The following is a 19,200-nucleotide window of genomic DNA, read 5'->3' on the forward strand; positions in this document are numbered from 1 at the left end:
TCCAGTGGGGCTTTACTTCTAACTTCAGATTTCTGATGCCGCCCACTAGAAGGTCTTCAGAATCCCCACTGTAAAAACCCATTACTACCCCCCAGTACCATCTCCCACAGTATAAGTGGATCTGAACTCCTGGCTTTGTGTACCTGATAAGGTCTAAGCACAGGACTCTGTCACCACCCAGCATTGTTGTACTGACTGCAATATAGCGGTTACATTTGGAAAAGCCACCTCACCTCCCTGGGCCTCAGTTTTCACCACTGTACAGGAAGGGGCTTGGATTTGATGTCTTCTGGTCCAGTAATAACCCCAAATAATAAGCATAATAATAATAGATTACATTTATCGGCTGCGTCCTATGTGCCGAGCATACAGTAAGGGGGATGCAAGAGTGAACAGAAACAGACATGGTGGCTGCTCTCATGGAACTTACTGTCTGGCAAAAGAGGCCAACGTTAACTTAAAAAAATCCCACACATAGACATGTGGTTACAACCAGAGAGGCATGCTATGATAGAAAGGAGCGGAGTGTGTGAGACTCGTCTGGAGTGTCAGGAAAAGACATCCTGAGAAAGTGGTGTTTGAGTTAACTTCTGAAGGATGAGCAGGGGTGCTGGGGAGAACATTGACATGCAGAAGCCTCATAAACATTGGTTACGTTGGCCTGGAATATGAGAAACAAAAGTAAGAGAAATCATGGCTACCATGTATTGAATATTTACTTAGTGCTTGGCATTGTGTTCAATATTATTTACATACAATGCTTGAGTTCTTTCAGTGACCTTGTCAGTTAAAAATTATTTATCCCCATTTTAGAGTCAGTAAACTAAGGCACAGTTTCAGACACATGCTCAAGACCAAAACAGTAAGACGCAGAGCTAGGTCTGTGAAACCCCACGCCTGCACACTTCACCATCAGGCTATACCATCTCCCAATATAATGGGTCCTATTAAAAGATGATGCATCAGAATAGATAAGGTTTCCACCAGGTTCACTAGTAAAAGGACAAATATACTTTTAAAAATACTATTATAGTACCCAAAGGAATGGCGGAGACACTGTCCTAGATACATGTGGTAATAATGAGACAATTACAGTACATGCAACACCCAGAGCCCCAATGATAGCCCAGCCCTAAGCAATCCTATTTTCCATCGCATCGCACACGTGTACCCGCCCAACTACCCACCAGAGATGAGTGAAACAGGAGTGGACTTCCAACCTAGAGAGCCTAATCTACAGGCTGCCAATAGCCTTCGAGACAACCCAGCATGGAAATCTCCACCAAAGCAAACTTGTACAGGTTCAACCACAATTATATTCTCCAAGATATGAACTGGGAAATCGAGGAGTTTAAGACTTGGTATAGAGAGAGAGCAGAGTTATTCCAGGAGTGCAGAGATTATTAAAGTTAGAAAACTCTAGTAATGAAGGTGGTTCAAAGATACAAATGTCCAATTATAAGATAAATATCAATACATTCCAGGGATGAGATGTACAGCAAGATGACCATAGTCAACAATACTGTATTGTATATTTGAAAGTTACTAAGATAGTAGATTTCTATAGTTCTGATCACCAGAAAAAAAATTTGTTTGTAACTATGTGAGATGATCAATGTTAATCAAACTTATTGTGATGATCATTTCTCAATATATACAAATATCAAATCCTTATGTTGTACCTACACTTATACAATGTTATATGTCAGTTATATCTCAATAAAACTGGGGTTCAGAGGGAAAACCCTGGTAAGGCAACTCACCACATTATAACAGAATAAAGAAAAAAATCTGATTATTTCAGTAGATATAGAAAACGCATTTGATAATATTCAAACACCCCAACCTACACAGGTGATAAAATTCCACAGAACTGAATACCCACACACATGCACATACACACATAAGTACAAACAAAATTGAGGAAATGTGAGTAAAATTAGTGCATTGTATCAGTGTCAATATCCTGGTTGTGATCTTACATATAGTTTTCCAAAATGTTACCACTGGGGAAAACTAGGCACTATATACGAGGAATGTCTCCATATTGCATCTTAAAACTGCATGTAAATTTGCACTCATCTCAGTTAAAAAGTCACTTTAAAAAAAGAGAAGGCAAGAGTTGGAGATGAAGGTAGGGAGAAAGAGAGAAGGAGAGAGAGAATAAGAGAGGGGGAGAAACAAAGCAACATTAATAACAAAATTTGGTAATTTTAAAATATATAATAATAATTTTATTAAAAATTGCCATTCCATCCTTCTAATGTTTCAGTATAGCCTTATAAAATTTTTTAAGCTCCAAATTTTTGCATCTTGAGAAGATCCCAAGCTTTCCAAAGACGCCAACCACATGCTAATCTGATGACTGTGATACTAGCATACATGACATGGGGTCAAGGATATCATTTAGTTTACAATGCCTACAATCAAAAGCTGTGTCCTGACATAGAGAACAGAAATGTGGTCGCCAAGGGGGAGGGGGGTGGGGGAGGGATGGAGTGGGAGTTTGGGGTTAGCAGATGCAAACTAGTATATATAGGATGGATAAACAACAAGGTCTTACTGTATGGCACAGGGAACTATATTCAATATCCTGTGATAAACCATAATGGAAAAAAACATGAAAAAGAATATATATATGTATAACTGAATCACTTTGCTGTACAGCAGAAATTAACACAACATTGTAAATCAGCTATACTTCAATTAAGAAAAAAACCTGTGTCCAGATCCTTTCCTAATCTACATTATGTGAATCTTTATGTTTTCTGTGCTATTTTTGTTTCAGCTATCCTAATAAAGGGTATCATTTTGCCAGAACAGAACCTCACCAACAAATAAAAGAGAACTTCCACATCTAATAAAGACTCTTTCCCCAAAACCCCACAGTAAACATCACACTTAAATGGTGATGTGAACAGATATGAAATCTGTTACATGCTGTTCACTTTAAAGTTCAGAACAAGGCAAGGATGCCCACTACCACTACTTATATTCAATACTGTATTGGGATCCTAGCCAGTATCATTAAGTTTTAATCTAATTAATTATACTTAATTTAATAGACAATGTAATTAAATATCTCTTGATTAAGCATACTTAAAAGAAGAACTGAAAAGAAACAAAACTGTTACTGTTCACAGGTCTTGTGGTTGTTTAGAAAATGCATGGTAAAACTTTAGAATAGAGTCCACCCAAGTTGCTGGATTTGAGATCCAGTAACAAGGACTGAAGAGCTCACGATGGGTGTCACTAACAGAAATTCTAAGTAGATGAGACAACCCATGAGTTGTCTCAACCCATGAGAAGCAGCAAGAATGAGGAAAGAGCTGAGGCTTAGGATGAAGACCACCAAGCCTTGTTACTCCGCTCCAGCATCTCCCGCTGCAGGAGATGAAGCTCTAGCCTCCGCGAGGCCCCGTATCTCCCTCTTCCGCGATACTCACCACGACCACCTGTCTAAACTAACCTGATAAACGGCTGCAGTGGCACTCAAAAGAGCACAGCTAAAACACACATAACTACGAAAGACAGAATAAGTCATTATGAGGAGCTCCAATTTCTACATTATCATTTTTATTTACGTATAAAATCCGTTTTAATGATCCCACCATCAGAGGGAAGCGATATTGTAATCTACAACTACAAATAATCTCTAAAGCAGCAGTGTTGGATTTGGAATGTATTATGGATCTCTGGAGTAGGTACACCTTCCAGGGAGATTTTGCCTAGACTACCATTAAAATAAGATTTAACATTCTGAACACAGGACAACTAATGACCAAGAAGATGTACCTGATAGTGCAATGGAATGCCAACTTTTGCCCACTAAGTATCATCATGTTGGACGACCTGTACTGAAATACTTGAGCTTCAACAACCTTAGGAAAGAGGTTAGACAAAAGGACACCATTTCTGAGTTTTTAAACCAGAAAATTAATATGAACCCAGTAAAGTAAAGTAACATACAGTGGCATAGGTATAAGACTTGGATGTTTTCAGTATTGACACAGGCCACCTCTGGCAGAACTACTGAAGAGAACTACAATGTCCTTTGTGTCCTTTCACATTCCTGAGGCAAAAGATTCGGATGATGACAATACCATCATAGGTTTCTGCAAACTTGAGCTCTACTTCTTTCATAATTAAGAACACCCTGTCCAACACGACAGCCACTGGCCACTTATTGCTACTGAGCACTTGAACTGAATTAAGATACTCTGTAAGGGTAAAATACACACTGGATTTCAAAGACTTCATACAAGAAAAAAATATATACAATCTCAGTCATAATTTTACATTGATCAAATGTTGAAATGATTTTTTTCTATTTAAGTGAAATAAAATGTATTATTAAAATTAATTTCATCTTTTTTTTAACTTTTTCTAATGTGGCTACTAAAAACTTTTTAATTACATTTGTGGCTCACATTACATATCTAGAAGACAGTGTTAATTTAGAAAGTCAAAAGGTATTTTAAATGATACGTGTATAATATATAAATCGCATTTAAGACATTAATGCATGTTTATAAGACACTTTGTATGTCATTTGGTAGCAAATTCCTATAAAGATAGGCATGATCTTATAACAATAGTACAAAAGAGGCACCATTCGTTGAGTTCCAACTTTTTGACCTGACAGTGCTAAAGACTTCAGCTAGATTATCTGTAACCCTCCCATCCTCATCTGAATGAGGGAGACTGAGGAATCTGCCCCAGATCACACAGCTAGGTGTCCCTCTACTTAATCCTGAGCCTGGCCTGAGCTCCTGACTCCAGTCCACTCTTGGAAGAGGCATGAGTAACAACCTCACTAATGGTGTGCGACACTCTGGAATACTTCAGTAGGGAACAGCCTGCAGCAGAAGGAGGCGACAACACGGCCACAAAAGAGAGAAGCAGACTGGCCACGAAGCTAAGACAGATTGCCAAAAGAAGGAGCCTTCTAAAATCCAAAATACCTTCCTCACCAAGCTCTGGAAAAATCAGGCATGCAAAACTTTGGCAATCCTTCATCCGTCTTCTCCCCCAACACGCTCCTAGCAGAATAGGTGATGGAAGTCTCCAGATCTCTGCTCAGCATGACCACAAGTACCCACAGAAAGCAGTTTCCCTTCCTTCAGCAGCGGGCAAAGTGTAAGTGAAGCGTGGGGTGATGGGCGCCTGGTGGGGAGGAGGGGGCAGAGCTGGCCAGAAAAAAAAAAAACACACAGGAAGCAACAGTGACATTCAGACGAGAACCTAGGAACGGTTCAGAACAGGACGCTTTATCACACCTGATTTAATTTGAAGACTGTTTTCAGGATGCGAAGGTCTAGACTCATAATCAGTTACTTACGTAATCCTCCTCACTGAGCCCTTGCTTCTCAACAGAACTTTTCACCTCCATGGAAAACTTCTCAAACTCAGGTTTCACTGTCCTCAGTAGAGTGATTGTTTGGAGGGATGAGTATGCCTGCTTAGCTTCAAAGTCGTGTTTGTCTCCTCTCTTCCATGAGCCATCTCCTACGGGAGAAGGAAAAATATTTACAATTCCAAGCCAGTCACCATAAAGGGGCCATTCTCCCTTTCCAACTGCGAAGTGTCTCTACATGTTTCTTTTGGTGGCTGGGGCAGGAGGTATTGTCACAGTTTTGCACTTGGATAGAAAGTGACAATGTCAAGATCCTCAAAGGAGAAGAACACGTGTTCCTTTGAAATGTGAGGCAGAAACAAAAGCACTGTTGGGTTCATTGCCTTATAATAACCCTGTAACTAATTTTCAACCCCCGAGAATTGCAGCACTGCAGGAGTAAACAGTAGGTCTATTCCTTTCCATTCACACTTAGTTTTTAATATTTTTTAATCAACTGTGGAGGTCAACCAAGATGTTACTGCGCTACAGTAAACCCGACACTATGTAGATGTGGAAGGCAGGGATGGCTACGTACGACAACACGAGTATTATAAAGTTGGTGCTAAAAGGAAAAGGTTTGAGGGCTTCCCTGGTGGCGCAGTGGTTGAGAGTCCGCCTGCTGATGCAGGGGACGCGGGTTCGTGCCCCGGTCCGGGAAGATCCCACATGCCGCCGAGCGGCTAGGCCCGTGAGCCATGGCCGCTGAGCTTGCGCGTCCGGAGCCTGTGCTCCGCAACGGGAGAGACCCCCAACAGTGAGAGGACCGCGTACCGCAAAAAAAAAAAAAAGGTTTGAGATTATTGATATTTCTTGAAATGTTTCTCGAATCTCTTCAGACTGAAAAGTAGCTTAGGTGAACTTGAGGATTTATATCTCTCTAGTGCTGGCAACATCAAAAAGATTATTTATTGGACAAGTCGATCTGTGCATCAATAGTAATAAAATAAAAATTGCTAACATTTGTTGAGTGTATATATATATATATGTATGTATATATTATAGTAAAATCTTAGTTATTGAACACTTTATATTTATAAACTCATTTAATCCTCACAAGATCCCGTGACTGTGGGTACAATTATCCTCTCTATTTTACAGATGAGGAAACTGAGGCATTCAGAAGCTGGGTACCCCGCTGCTTCACAGCTCTCCCTTTCACAAAAGCAAAGGCAAATTACATGGATAAGAATCATTCCTCTTCTCTTTCTTATTTCATTTTTGAGAAAACATGTGGCTTGCAGGACCCCAAAAGGAAACATGGACCTCTAACGTTTGACAATAATAATAATAATTCTGTGAATTATCATTATGAGTTCTTGAGATCTCTGCAAATACAACAAGGCATTCAACCAGCTGGAGTCCAACATCACAGTCATTTGTTTGCCCTGAGCCCAGAGTCCAGTGCAGATGCCCAGAGCCCAGCGGCTAAGTGAAGATGCTTCTGGAATGTGCAGCCAGGGCTCCATGGCCCTTGCTCTACTCTTACAGAAAAAGTTCAGTTAGGAGCTGGTGGTTTTGGAATTTCTATCATAGCTTAAATCAGACAAACATGGATTAACTGAACTACATGCAAGTTTCTGTGACAGCCAGCACAGTGGGCACCATAAATGTTTTGAACAGTCTCCACCACTTCAGGAGGGGAATTTAGAGATGGGCATGTAAACACCTGAAGTCATTACAGGGTAACAGTTAGCTTACTATGCGGGGCGGGCGGTGGTACATGGAAACCACGCAGAGTACAGAGGAAGAGGTAACCAGCTCCAAAGAGGGAAATTTCATGCCAGGAGGAGGCATCAGCCTGGCCCTAAATGTGTGAATAGGATTTTAATAAGAGGAGAAGGGGATGGAAAAGCATGCTTGGCAGAATCTACGGCACGGGCAGAGGTGCAAATGTGCATGACATCCAGTGGGCAGCTGGGAACCTCTGTCTGGAGCATGAGAAAAGGCAGAGACGAAGAATTTGTTTGTGGAGGCATCTGTTTAATCATAATCCTAAAAATAGCAGCCATTTATTAATTGCTTAGTATGTGCCAGGGAGCTGTTAAAAGATAAATAAGACAGAGTCAAGGACAGAATTCATTAAGGGCTCGATCCATTCGCAATGAGCACAAGAGTAAATTTCAAGCCACTGAACAAAACTTGATGAAGTCCTCCTCCTCCACTATGAAACCTCCCAAATCCCAGGGAGGCCACAGCTATGCCGGCGCTTGCTCAGAGGGCAAGTGAGCTGTGTGACACTGTCATCCGCCAGGGCCAACCCCTCTGGGTGCTGAAGACATGGACAACGCAGCCTTCTGTCAAGAGGCCAAATCCATTTGCCAGCAAGACCCCAAATTCTAAGAATGTCCATCTTCAATCCATGAAGGAACCCATTTCTTCTAGGTGTGCAATCCACATGTATTGATTCTTTTTTAATTGACTCGAGGTATCAAGAATCAGCAGGAATGGTGTTTCTTAGGCAATGAGGGTCAGAGTTTCTCGGCTTTGAGTAAGAGAACCCTCCAGGCACAAGAAAGGAAATAACCCTATAGGGTATTATGCTGTGTAATTCACATAGAACTGGAAACAGCAACTATCTTAGTTACTAATATGGAAAAAACTTTTTTTTTTTAATCTTGAAAGAAGTGAAATACAGTACAATAAATCTGTCTACCACAATCTAAAAGGTAATGATCTTGGGGTTTCGTTTTCTAGAAAAAAGAAGGGACTTCCCTGGCGGTCCAGTGGTCAGGGGGCATGGGTTTGAATCCCTGGTCGAGGAACTAAGATCCCACACTACCGTGTGGCACGGCCAAAAAATAAAAACAAACAAAAATTTTAAAAAAGAGAGAAAGAAGAATGGAAACAAAAGTGCTTAGTAAATGTAAGCCAAACTAAAGGTATCTAGTCACAACCATAACCAATACTATGACTTCCTGCTTTGTGTGTGTTTCTTATTGTACTATGTCAGTAACCTCTCGGGGCCACTGAACCCTAGGAAAAGCAGAGGTCGGCTTGGCATGATGCCCCATCAGTGGGGACAAGTTTAATTCAGCAGACACTGGGTGCCTCTGGAGATCTACGAGCGGAACAGAAGAATGACATGATCAGACTCATGCCTTGGGAAATAGCAATGGACTAGACTGGGGAGACGCTGAGGGTTCACAGCCACAGTAATCCAGGCAAGGGGTTACCAGAGGTTATATGTGGGAAGTCACACACCCCCCCAAAATTGAACACGGCTCTCCGGGTGGTTAGAATTACAGGCATCTTTTCTTTTCTTTTCTTTTTTTATGTGTTTTTCTGACTTTAGCAAATTTTCAGCAGTATATTTACTGCTTTTATAATCATAAAAAGAGGGAGGGCCCTTGAGAATGAATGCAGAGGGCTGTGCAAGAGGAATCTGAAGACTCTACAAGAGTGAGGGAGTGAACGACAGCCGAGAGGGACGCGCGTCACCAGTGATGCCAGAGGGGAAAAGCAAATGGTTGTCAGAAGAAATAGCAGAGCCAGAGGGAGGAGGAGGGGTTACGTGGACAGAGAAATGACAGTGATTTCAGTTAGGGTCATGGTCAATCCAAGGTGACTGACTACAGAGCACCCAAGGGGCAGCACCAGGCTGGGGTTGGAAAGAGGGGTCTGAAGCCAGCAAGAGAAGTGAGGGCTAGAGAGAATGCTGGCTGTCGCGTCCACATGTCTTATACTTAGTACCCAGAAGCAGAGGGCGGAGGGTGAGCACACACACTTTGGGGATGCTGTTTTTAGTGGGCAAAGGACTAAAAGGAGACAGAAGAGCTAAGAGAAAGCCCAAAGAATGCTGTACCACCAAAGCTAAGAAAAACAGGGTTTCCGGAAAGAAATGGACGGAAACAGTACGGCAAGGACTACAGCTGTATATAGCTCTACTGTAGCAGCCACTAGCTCCATGGGTGACTGCTTACATTTCAATTACTCAAGATTAAATAAAATTTCAGTTTCTCACTCGCACTGGCCACATTTTAAATGTGCAATAGTCACATGTGGCCAGTGGCTCCTGTACTGGGCAACACAGTAGGACACAGCCAGCATCATAGAAAGTTCCCCTGGACAACACTGCTTTAGAGACATGTAGGCACGGTCTGCACTAAGGCTGATGGCTTTGGTGATGAGAAGGTCAGCGGCGACCTAACACTCTCAGAGGAGTGGTGGGTCTTGTTGTCATACTCTTACAATGGTCCTGAACAAGGGATTAAGAAGAGGAGAAAGAAGTCGGCTAATGAGAAGTAGGGCAGAGAAGGTGATGCTTGCAGTTGCTTCAGGAATAAGGGAAAGTGAATTTGCTTTCTTTGTTTGGTTTGGTTTTAAACATCATGGAGCCCCAAGCTCGCATTTAGCGTGAGAAGGGTACAGAATATTTGTGAAAGAGGAAATAACCTGTTCAGCACCAAGCCCTGTGCTTGGCAATCCTGCAGCCAGGGAGCTGGTGAGAGCCGGCAGTACGGGGATAACTGTGTCATCCTGTAGCTCTCAGCACTTACCAAGGACCCAGCACATAGAAAGCCTTCGGTAAATGTGCGCTGAATGACGGAGCTGAGACATCACAGACTACATCCAAAAAATGATGCCTGGAGTACACCTGGGCTGGCTGCAGAGTACGTGGCTCTTGCCCTCTGGAAGCCAATTAAGTGAGACAAAAGGATTGGCCACCCTGCCTCACCCCAACCTCTCCAAATACCCAGGAGTTACCTGCTTGCCTTGAGCGAGGCTGGTCCAGATTCTCCCATCAGTGATAACAGCACCACTTCCTGAGCGATGCCATTGTGAACGGCTTTGCCTGGAGCATTTCATTTTTTAATCCTAATGAAAACTCTATGAGGAATATTTAAGTATGATCCCCATCTCACAGATAAGGAAACTGAGGCTCAAGGAGATTAACATGCCCGAAGTCACTTGGTTAATAAGTAGAAGCAGGATTCAAACGCAAGCCAGCCTCCAAACTCCAGTGCGGTTCCTGTTCTTCATTCATCTCATCAAAGTTTGGTGCGTTCTAAGATTTAAAACTTCAAATTCAGTGGAGGACAAGAATGTTAAAAATAAAAGTAACAGAGGAAGAAAGATCAGAGGAAGAAGTGTCTAAACGTGGTTTAACAACTCTTACAGTTGAAAGACTGTGTGAGAATTCCTTCTCTTTTCTCATTACCCTAAACTGACGATAACAGGAATATATCACTTTAATAGCAAAATATAAATCTAACCCTTCCCCAGTTTTTCTGCCATTTTTCTACTTCTAGCGAGTCAAGTAATTTATGTGCATGACCAGCCCTGGAATTCTCCCATCCTCACCTTACTGAGTGCCTCTGTGGTCTCAGGAAGTCAGGAAAGCTCTACAATAACCTTACAGTCCCAGACAAGATTGCGCAAATGACTTTCCACCTAACTTACATCCAAAGAACATAATGCCAGCGAATGAAAATGCCAACAGGTGCTATTCAAAACCCTGCAGCGCAATATATGTCATCTTCACTCTGGATTTTTTTAAAACCTATCCTTTCAATCTTATTTTCCATCACTTGAATTCCCTCATAATATATTCAGAACTCCTGTAACAATATAATTGGGGCAGATCTGAGAATTTTTCTGAGTGCTCACCAAGACAATGTAATAATCAGTAAATATGGACACGCTATCAATATGTTTTCTTAAAAAACCAATCTCAAGTATTATTTAAAACAGAGCCTTTTTCTAGAACTGGTGTAGACTTTGATGTGAGGAAGCACAGGGAGAAGAGGATGTTGGAGAAATTTTCAGGATAATATATCTGATTCTTAGAGTATAAAAATCTCAGAGAAAGTCCTTTATGAGCGACAGACACCAGAACCTTGGTCTAGGTCACTGTGCCTGCCATAAGATTCTATTTCCTGCTTCTACTCTGAAGAGGAAAAGTGCTTCAGGGTCTGCGGCAAACCTCCCTACATCCATTCTCCCATCCATTCTCTCTGTTACTCCCTTAGTAACAGATTCCTGAATTGATGTGGGGTAGCAGTGAGCCCAGCTAAAAGCACACATTTCCTGGCCCCCCTCCCAACCACGGGTAGCAAATGATACGTAAGCGAAAGTTAATGAGTGGGGCTTCCAGAGAGCCCTTCAAACAGAACTGAGTCAACTGAAAAGGATCTCTTTTTGCCTCTCATCTTTCCCCTTCTGTCTTGCCTAGAATTAAGACACAATCCCTGGAATCCTAGCCACTATCTCATGATCTTGAGGATGGATGCCATTCACTAGGATTGAGGGAGTAGAAAACAAGAAGAAGCTTGGGTCCCTGATGACATTATGGAACCATCATTCTGCCCCGGACTGCCCACCTCTGCACTTCTTACAGTTGAGAGAATAAACCTCTACATTTGTTTAAATTACTATAGCTGGAAGTCTTGGTTATTTGCAGGCAGATATAATTCCTAATGTACCCAGGTCCTGAGGATGTGCTAGATAAAAGTTGACTAATTTGGTAACAAAAAAATGTATGGCCTAGGGCTTCCCTGGTGGTGCAGTGGTTGAGAGTCCACCTGCCGATGCAGGGGACACGGGTTTGTGCCCCGGTCCGGGAAGATCCCACATGCCACAGAGCGGCTGGGCCCGTGAGCCATGGCTGCTGAGCCTGCGCGTCCGGAGCCTGTGCTCCGCAACAGGAGAGGCCACAACAGTGAGAGGCCCACATACCACAAAAAAAAAAAAAAAAGTATGGCCTAAATCAAGCTATATAACTGCACCACAAGAAAATGTACAAACTTATCACTTTTAAAGTACTATATGTAATGGTCAAAGTAAACTAAAATTAATAGTAAATATAGTGAACATTCACTAAACACTCATCATGTTCCAAGAAGTTTTCTGTTTCTCTCACATACACCACCTCAGTTATTACTCAGCCTGATGCCATGAGATAAGTACTATTATTATCATTAGAAGAAACTAAGACTTGCAGGGGAAGGGCAGGGTTATGTCAGTTTGCCAAGAGCTAGTACATGGCACAGACTCTCAGGCAGGCTGACAGCCGAGTGCAAAGCCTAAGCAACCAGGCTGTAAAAGGGAAAAGAAAGGGGATATAATCAGAAAAACCCTGACACCACAGAAATACAAAGGATCACGAGACACTACTGTAAGCAACTGTATGCCAGTAAAATGGACAACATGGAAGAAATGGACAAATTCTAAGAAAGGTACAATCTCCCAAGACTGAACCAGGAAGAACAGAAATATGACCAGACCAGTCACAAGCACTGAAATTGAAACTGTTATTTAAAAACTCTCAACAAACAAAAGCCCAGGACCTGATGGCTTCACAGGCGAATTCTATCAAACATTTAAAGAAGAACTAATATCTATCCTTCTGAAACTGTTCAAAAAAATTGCAGGGGAAGGAAAACTCCCAAACTCATTCTATGAGCTCACCATCACCCTGATACCAAAACCAGACAAAAATGTCACCAAAAAAGAAAATTACAGGCCAATATCACTGATGAACATAGATGCAAAAATCCTCAACAAAATACTAGCCATCTGAATCCAACAATACATTAAAAGGATCATATACCATGATCAAGTGGGATTTATCCCAGGGATGCAAGGATTTTTCAAAATCCACAAATCAATCAGTGTGATACACCACATCAACAAATTGAAGAATAAAAACCATATGAGCATCGCAATAGATGCAGAAAAAGTTTTTGACAAAATCCAGCCCCATTTATGATAAAAACTCTATAGAAAGCGGGCACAGAGGGAATATACCTCAACATAATAAAGGCCATATATGACAAAACTACAGCTAATATCATACTCAATGGAGAAAAGCTGAAAGCATTTCCTCTAAGATCAGGAACAAGACAAGGATGTCCACTCTTGCCACTTTTATTCAACATAATTTTGGAAGTCCTAGCTATGGCAATCAGAGAAGAAAGAGAAATAAAAGGAATCCAAATTGGAAAAGAAAAGTTAAACTGTCACTGTTTGCAGATGACATGATACTATACGTAGAAAATCCCAAAGATGGTACCAGAAAACTACTAGAGCTCATCAATGAATTTGGTAAAGTTGCAGGTTACAAAATTAATTAATACACAGAAATCTGTTGCATTCCTATACACTAACAACAAAAGATCAGAAAGAGAAATTCAAGAAACAATCCAACTTGCCATCACATCAAAAAGAATAAAATACTTAGGAATAAACCTACCTAAGGTGACAAAAGACCTGAACTCTGAAAACTATAAGATGCTGATGAAAGAAATCAAAGAAGACACAAACAGATGGAAAGATATACCATGTTCTTGGATTGGAAGAATCCATACTGTCAAAATGACGATACTACCCAAGGGAGTCTGCAGATTCAATGCAATCCCTATCAAATTACCAATGGCATTTTTCACAGAACTAGAACCAAAAAATCTTAAAATGTTTATGGAGACACAAAAGACCCTGAACAGCTAAAGCAATCTTGAGAAAAAAAATGGAGCTGGAGGAATCAGGCTTCCTGACTTCAGACTATATTACAAAGCTATAGTCATCAAAACAGTATGGTACTGGGCTTCCCTGGTGGCACAGTCATTAAGAATCCGCCTGCCAATACAGGGGACACGGGTTCGAGCCCTGGTCCGGGAAAATCCCACATACCGTGGAGCAACTAAGCCCATACGCCACAACTACTGAGCCTGTGCTCTATAGCCTGCAAGTCACAACTACTGAGCCCGTGAGCCTAGAGCCCATGCTCCACAAAAAAAGAAGCCACCGTGATCAGAAACCTGCACACTGCAACGAAGAGTAGCCCCAACTCACTGCAACTAGAGAAAGCCCACACACAGCAACAAAGAACCAATGCAGCCAAAAATAAATAAATTTTTTTTAAAAACAGTATGGTACTGGCACAAAAATAGAAATATAGATCAATGGCATAGGATAGAAAGCCCAGAAATAAACCCACACACATATGGTCAATTAACCTACAACAAAGAAGTCAAGACTATACAATGGGGGAAAGACAGTCTCTTTAATAAATGGTACTGGGAAAACTGCACAGCTACATGTAAAAGAAATGAAATTAGAACACTCTTTAACACCATACACAAAAATAAGCTCAAAATGGATTAAAGACCTAAATGTAAGACTGAACACTATAAAACTCTTAGAGAAAACATAGGCAGAACACTCTCTGACATAAACTGCAACAAGATTTTTTCTGATCTGTCTCCCAGAGTCATGGAAATAAAAACAAAAATAAACAAATGGGACCTAATTTAACTCAAAAGCTTTTGCACAGCAAAGGAAACCATAAATAAAACAAAAAGACAACCCACAGATTGGGAGAAAATATTTGCAAATGATGTGACCAACAAGGGATTAGTCTCCAAAATTTACAAACAGCTCAAGTGGCTTAATATCATCAAAACAAACAACCCAATCAAAACATGGGCAGAAGACCTAAATAGACATTTCTCCAAAGAAGACATATAGATGGCCAAGAGGCACATGAAAAGACGTTCAACATCGCTAATTACTAGAGAAATGCAAATCAAAACTACAGTGAGATATCACCTCACACCAGTCAAAACAGCTATCATCAAAAAATCTACAAACAGGGCTTCCCTGGTGGCACAGTGGTTGAGAATCTGCCTGCTAATGCAGGGGACACGGGTTCGAGCCCTGGTCTGGGATGATCCCACATGCCGCGGAGCAACTAGGCCCGTAAGCCACAACTACTGAGCCTGCGCGTCTGGAGCCTGTGCTCCGCAACAAAAGAGGCCGCGATAGTGACAGGCCTGCGCACCGCGATGAAGAGTGGCCCCTGCTTGCCACAACTAGAGAAAGCCCTCGCACAGAAACGAAGACCCAACACAGCAAAAATTAATTAATAAACTCGTACCCCAAACATCTAAAAAAATAAATAAATAAAATAAGTTAAAAAAAATCTACAAACAATAAATGCTGGAGAGTGCATGAAGAGAAGGGAACCCTCCCACACCGTTGGTGGGAATGTAAATTGGTACAGCCACTGTGGAGAACAGTATGGAGGTTCCTTAAAAAACTAAAAATAGGACTACCATATGATCCCTCTATCCCACTCCTGGGCACATATACAGAGAAAAACATGGTCTGAAAGGATACATGCACCCCAATGTTCATTGCAGCACTGTTTACAATAGCCAAGACATGGAAGCAACCTAAATGTCCATCGACAGAGGAATGGATAAAGAAGATATGGCACATATATACAATGGCATATTACTCATTCATTAAAAAGGATGAAATAATACCATTTGCGGCAACATGGGTGGACCTAGAGATTGTCATACTGAGTGAAGTAAGTCAGACAGAGAAAGACAAATATCATATGATATCACTTATATGTAGAATCTAATAAAAATGATACAAATGAACTTATTTACAAAACAGAAACAGACTCACAGACTTAGAGAACGAACTTATGGTTACCAGAAAGAAAGGGTCGGGGGAAGGGATAGTTACCGAGTTTAGGATTGACATGCACACACCGCTATATTTGAAATGTATAACCAACAAGGACCTACTGTATAGCACAGGGAACTCTGCTCAATATTATGTAACAACCTAAATGGGAAAAGAATTTGAAAAAGAATAGGCACATGTATATGTATAACTGAATCACTTTGCTCTATACCTGAAATTATCACAACATTGTTAATCAACTATACTGCAATATAAAGTAAAAAGTTTTAAAAAATAAAATAAATAAATTTTTAAAAATTTGAAAAAAGAAAAACCAAGGATTTGGTAGATTGTATCAGAGCACATTGTATAACTCCATGCAATTCAGTTTTCAAGAAGCAGAAAAACTGAACTAATGGAAAAATAAGTTTTAAAACGTTGTCCCAAAAATCACCAACAATAAGTCATACATACATAAAGCCAATAGTAAGTCATATACCTATGTATATACATATACATGACTTCTTATGCACTCGTATTTTGCACTGAGAAGGATACAGCACCACTTTTGTAGTATTCTTGCCAAAAATGTGTAAACTCAACTTATCATTTGAAAACACCAGATAAATCCAAATTGAGAGACATTCTACAAAATAACAGACTTATCCAAAGTGTCAGGTCATAAATAACAAGGAAAGGTTGAAGAACTATCACAGACTGGAGAAGATTAAGAAGACACACAACTGGGCTTCCCTGGTGGCGCAGTGGTTGAGAGTCTGCCTGCCCATGCAGGGGACGCGGGTTCGTGCCCCGGTCCGGGAGGATCCCACATGCCGCGGAGCGGCTGGGCCCGTGAGCCATGGCCGCTGGGCCTGCGCGTCCAGAGCCTGTGCTCCGCAACGGCAGAGGCCACAACAGTGAGAGGCCCACGTACTGCAAAACAAACAAACAAACAAACAAAAAGAAGACACACAACTAAATAGATTGGATCCTGGAACAGAAAAAGAGCATTCGGAGGAAACGTAGTAAATTTCAAATAAAGCCTGTAGTTTGGTCAGTAGTATTGTACTAATGTTAATTTTCTTATTTTGATAACTGTACTATGCCCATTTAAATTGTTAACATTAGAGGAATCTGGGTAAAAGGTATACACAAACTCTATTTTTTTTAAAGTTCTCTGTACATCTAAAATTATTTCAAAATAGATTTGTTTTTTAATTTTCCAAAAATGACCTCTGAAAAGAAGTTAGGTCCAGATCGAGAGTTGAATTGTTTCAAGGAATATTCTTATGGTATATAAACTGTTCTAGAGCATAAAAACAATGGAAAGTGTCCCAATTAATTTTATAAAGCTAATATTAACCTGATATTAAAATCTGACAATACCACCTGAATGCAAGAAAACTGTCTAATCTCATGAGTATAGATTCAAAAATCGTAAATAAAACACTAAAAAGTTAAAATCAGCAATACATCTAAAAAAATCATGACAAACTATGCTTAATTCCAAGAATACTATAATGGCTCAATACTAGGAAATTTATTAAAAGTACAGATAAAATATATTTGATAACACTCATCACTCACTTCCAATTTTTAAAACCACACTTCATAAACTAAAGAATATTTTAACATCTACTTCTGACAAGATATTAGAAATTAAGTATCACCATTGTTATATAATATTATTCTAGAGGCTACGGCCAATGCAGTAAGAAAAGAAAGATAAATATAACATTCAACTATCAAAATGGAGGCATAACTATTGTTATTATTTGAAAGTGATTAAGAAAATCTATTAGAACAGAGGATTTAATATGTGGAATTCTTGTTTTCTCTATAACAACTACAGTTACAAAATGTAATAGGAAAAGATCATGAACATAATAAAAACCAAAAAACATAAAATGTCTAAGAATGAACTCAGCAAGAACGGTGCAGAATTCAAATAAAGAAAACTGCAAAACTCTGCTTATGGACATAAAAAGAAATTCAAATAAATAAAATAATTTAAAAGTTAGATGATACAGTGTTGACAGAGATACAGGAAAACAAAATATCTCATACACCGTTGCAAAAATGTAAATTGGCAAACCTCTTTAGAGGACAACTTTGGCAATATCCATCAAAATTTAAATGTATGTAACATTTGACCCAGAATTCTACTTCTAGAAGCTTGTCTTACAGATTACACACACATACATACGTGTGTATGTATGTGCACACATGAATGCACATGGCAAGGCAACTCAATATAGCATTGCTCTTACAGCAAAAAGCTGGAAACGACATAAATATTAAAAAACAAAAGACTGATTAAGAAAGATGGCATATCAGCATTATAAAATACTATGTATTCATACTGTAGATAGTATGATCATTTTATTGAACATTTTTCATAAATATATAATTTTTAATAAAATAGACAAGACGGACATCTAAATATTATCAATGTACCTTTATCTGCAGGGCAGAGTTTCAGTAACTTATTTTCTTCCCTATGCTTCTCTATGTTTCTGTAATACTTGTGTATTGTAATGAGCAGGGAAAAGTAATGCAAGCTCTATCCGTGGATGAAAGGAATTCCAGTACCTAATTTGTACTTGCGCACTTATAATATGCATTCACATGCATTGCCTCAAAATGCTATGCTTGCAGTAGCCAACTTGCAAAACTCAGAATAAATTTTTTTCATTTTTCACCAGTCTCTACCACTGTCTCAATGAATTCAATACTGTAACCAATGATGTAATTACATTCTGATCTTGGGTCAAGAAGCAAAACTGCCACTCTGCTTGTGTAAAGATAGGGGGAAAGACAGTGATGGGAGCAAGCAGGGGAAAACTGGGTGTTTATCCTGCAAGCCTCAAATCTTCAATTTTATCCGCTACAGGAAGAGAGGTTACTTTTGATTCAACAACTTTGCTTTATTCCCGTGAGAAGTATGATTCATTATGTTTATACACAATGATCTACTGCTTAAGTAAGCCAGGAGCTTATCAGAGCAGGAAACTGAGGCATATGCTTTAAGGTTTAGATCCCATCTAACTGTATCTCGACCATGATAACTGAGAAGTGGAGCTCAGCGTGAACATGCTGTTCGTGATACACACACTTACAGTTCCCCTGTAACTGCCAACGTGCAGGACTTGAGAAAATGGTCCATAGCCCTACACTGTTTACTTCAGAGAGAGCCCTAAACACATTTGGGGAAAATGTTTTATACCTGCGATCTTGATGACTTCCTAGAACACCCTCCATCACAGGAACCCTGGGAACTTCCCCAGATCCATTTTAAGGAGTTAAATGCTTTTGATTGTAACTGTTAGTGGCTTCCCAACTTTTTTTTTTTTTTTGCAGTCGCTGGCCTCTCACTGTTGTGGCCT

At 40.2% G+C, this 19,200-nt stretch overlaps 1 protein-coding gene across 2 annotated transcripts in view; it reads right to left on the bottom strand.

The window, feature by feature from the left end:
- Window positions 1-19,200, bottom strand: part of NPR3 (natriuretic peptide receptor 3) — a 64,072-nt gene that overhangs the window by 33,746 nt on the left and 11,126 nt on the right. For both annotated transcript variants that reach the window (XM_060007082.1, XM_060007081.1), the window contains exon 3: window positions 5,342-5,508. In XM_060007082.1, the coding sequence (XP_059863065.1) occupies window positions 5,342-5,508 (167 nt within the window). The remainder of the gene's footprint in view (window positions 1-5,341; window positions 5,509-19,200) is intronic.

The sequence above is a fragment of the Delphinus delphis genome, chromosome 3 (genome assembly GCF_949987515.2).
Source record: "Delphinus delphis chromosome 3, mDelDel1.2, whole genome shotgun sequence".
Taxonomy (NCBI): Eukaryota; Metazoa; Chordata; class Mammalia; order Artiodactyla; family Delphinidae; genus Delphinus; species Delphinus delphis.